The sequence below is a fragment of the Bactrocera latifrons genome, unplaced genomic scaffold, assembly GCF_001853355.1.
Source record: "Bactrocera latifrons isolate USDA-ARS-PBARC rearing strain unplaced genomic scaffold, ASM185335v1 scaffold_2511, whole genome shotgun sequence".
NCBI lineage: Eukaryota > Metazoa > Arthropoda > Insecta > Diptera > Tephritidae > Bactrocera > Bactrocera latifrons.
The window spans coordinates 1-1,678 of record NW_017536088.1 but is presented as its reverse complement, the minus strand read 5'-3'; the positions used below and the strand labels follow the sequence as shown (position 1 = coordinate 1,678).

Here is a 1,678-nt window from a genome sequence, read left to right as displayed (position 1 = left end):
TTTGTGACCAGCTATGCAATTAGAAACGTGGAGTTTTTATAATCTTGCACCCAGTTGCTACAGAGTATTATAGTTTTGTTCACCTAAAGGTTGTACGTATCACCTAAAACTAAACGAGGTAGATATAGGGATATGTATATATACATAAACGATCGGGATGACGAGAAAAGTTGAAATCCGGTTGACTGTCTGTCTGTCCATCCGTCCGTTCGTGCAAGCTATTTACTTTTAGTAAATTGAGATATCTCCATGGAACTTGGTATTTGGTTTCCTAGTAAAAAAAAAAAAAAAATCGAGTACGTAGATGCCACATCCACAAATCGCCATTAACCGAAAACATATGTATAAAGTAAGAAACCCGCTCACTTCCCATGTAATGGTTATGTTAAAAAGTACGAAAATCGCGATAAATCTATAACCAAATACGCCAGACACATTAAATATTACCACTGAGATGGTATGAGAGAGCCGTATGGGAGCCAGTGTGAAAATTGGGCAATGGGCGTGGCACCGCCCAGTTTTTAGTGAAATCCCATATCTCGGGACCCGAAAAATCGGTTTGGGCAAAAGTTAGTACGTGGCATTCTTATGTCAAATTATGAAAATTTACAAAATCGGACAACGATGACGAACTTTATGACGAAATATTGGTCAAATGCAATCGGATTGAAAGTCATATGTAAGGCTTTCTCCAAACATTACCCTAAACTTCAGGAATCTGTTATGGTTTGAGGAGCCTTTTCCTGTCTCGGTGTTGACTCAATTATGCGTGTTCAAAAGATAATTGACCAAGACGATATTTAAAGAATTCTGGAGAATGTAATGGAACCATATTGCTTTTATCACCTCAAGGATAGTGAAGAGCTGGTTTTTGGATAAAAATACTGATGAACTGATGAACAGAGCTGTCGTCCAACAAGTATCACAAAATATTTCCCCGATAGCCCAGGAAAGTTTTTTACTATTTCTTCTGAATATATCTTGAAATATCAGAGCTTTCCCATGCAACGTGATTTGGTCTTAATAAGATCTTTTAAAAGTAGATAAAGTGTAGTTTAAACAATTTTTTTTTTTGTGAATATTATTTCATTGACTTGCAACTAGAATTGGATCACTTATTTGTATAGCCTCAAGATAATATTATGTTTGGAATTTTACCGTTGTCAAGACATCAGTTTTGTACCTACAGTCCACAGTAGTACCAATAGAATTACACAACATTAATTGATAGCATTTATCGTCGCTCTGAATTGTAGACGTATATTTGCAAAATATATGAATGAATCGACAGCCATTGCAATGCGTAGCGATTTTCCTTCCCATGAAAGTGAAGAGATCTCATTCCCTGGAACCTTTAAGGTGCGTATCAAATGTCCGAATGGGGAGTAAAAATTTACTTGATTCGATTCTTTCGAAGTATTGAAATCTATAAGAATTCCACAAACAGAAAGCACAGAACCATCTTGATTCCACTCAGCAGCTATATTTCGCATACTTGTATCGATGATAACTGGGGCTAAATTAATAAAAACACATAGGCATAAGTATATATTTCAAATTTTGATTGCTCACGTGTAATTTACACAAAATTACATACCGTCATCGCTTTCATTTCGCATAATTTGCAATTTGCACGTCTCAAAACAAATAGCTAAAACTGGTCGGTTGGATGGTGCCC

At 36.1% G+C, this 1,678-nt stretch overlaps 1 protein-coding gene across 1 annotated transcript; it reads right to left on the bottom strand.

Moving 5' to 3' along the window:
• Nucleotides 1-1,220: 1,220 nt before the first annotated feature.
• Nucleotides 1,221-1,672, bottom strand: LOC108969421 (WD repeat-containing protein 35-like). Its single transcript, XM_018934120.1, has 2 exons — nucleotides 1,598-1,672; nucleotides 1,221-1,516 (listed from the first exon to the last, which is right to left on the bottom strand). The coding sequence occupies exons 1-2, from the start codon at nucleotides 1,617-1,619 to the stop codon at nucleotides 1,221-1,223; spliced, it is 318 nt and encodes a 105-aa protein (XP_018789665.1). The 5' UTR covers nucleotides 1,620-1,672.
• Nucleotides 1,673-1,678: the final 6 nt, after the last annotated feature.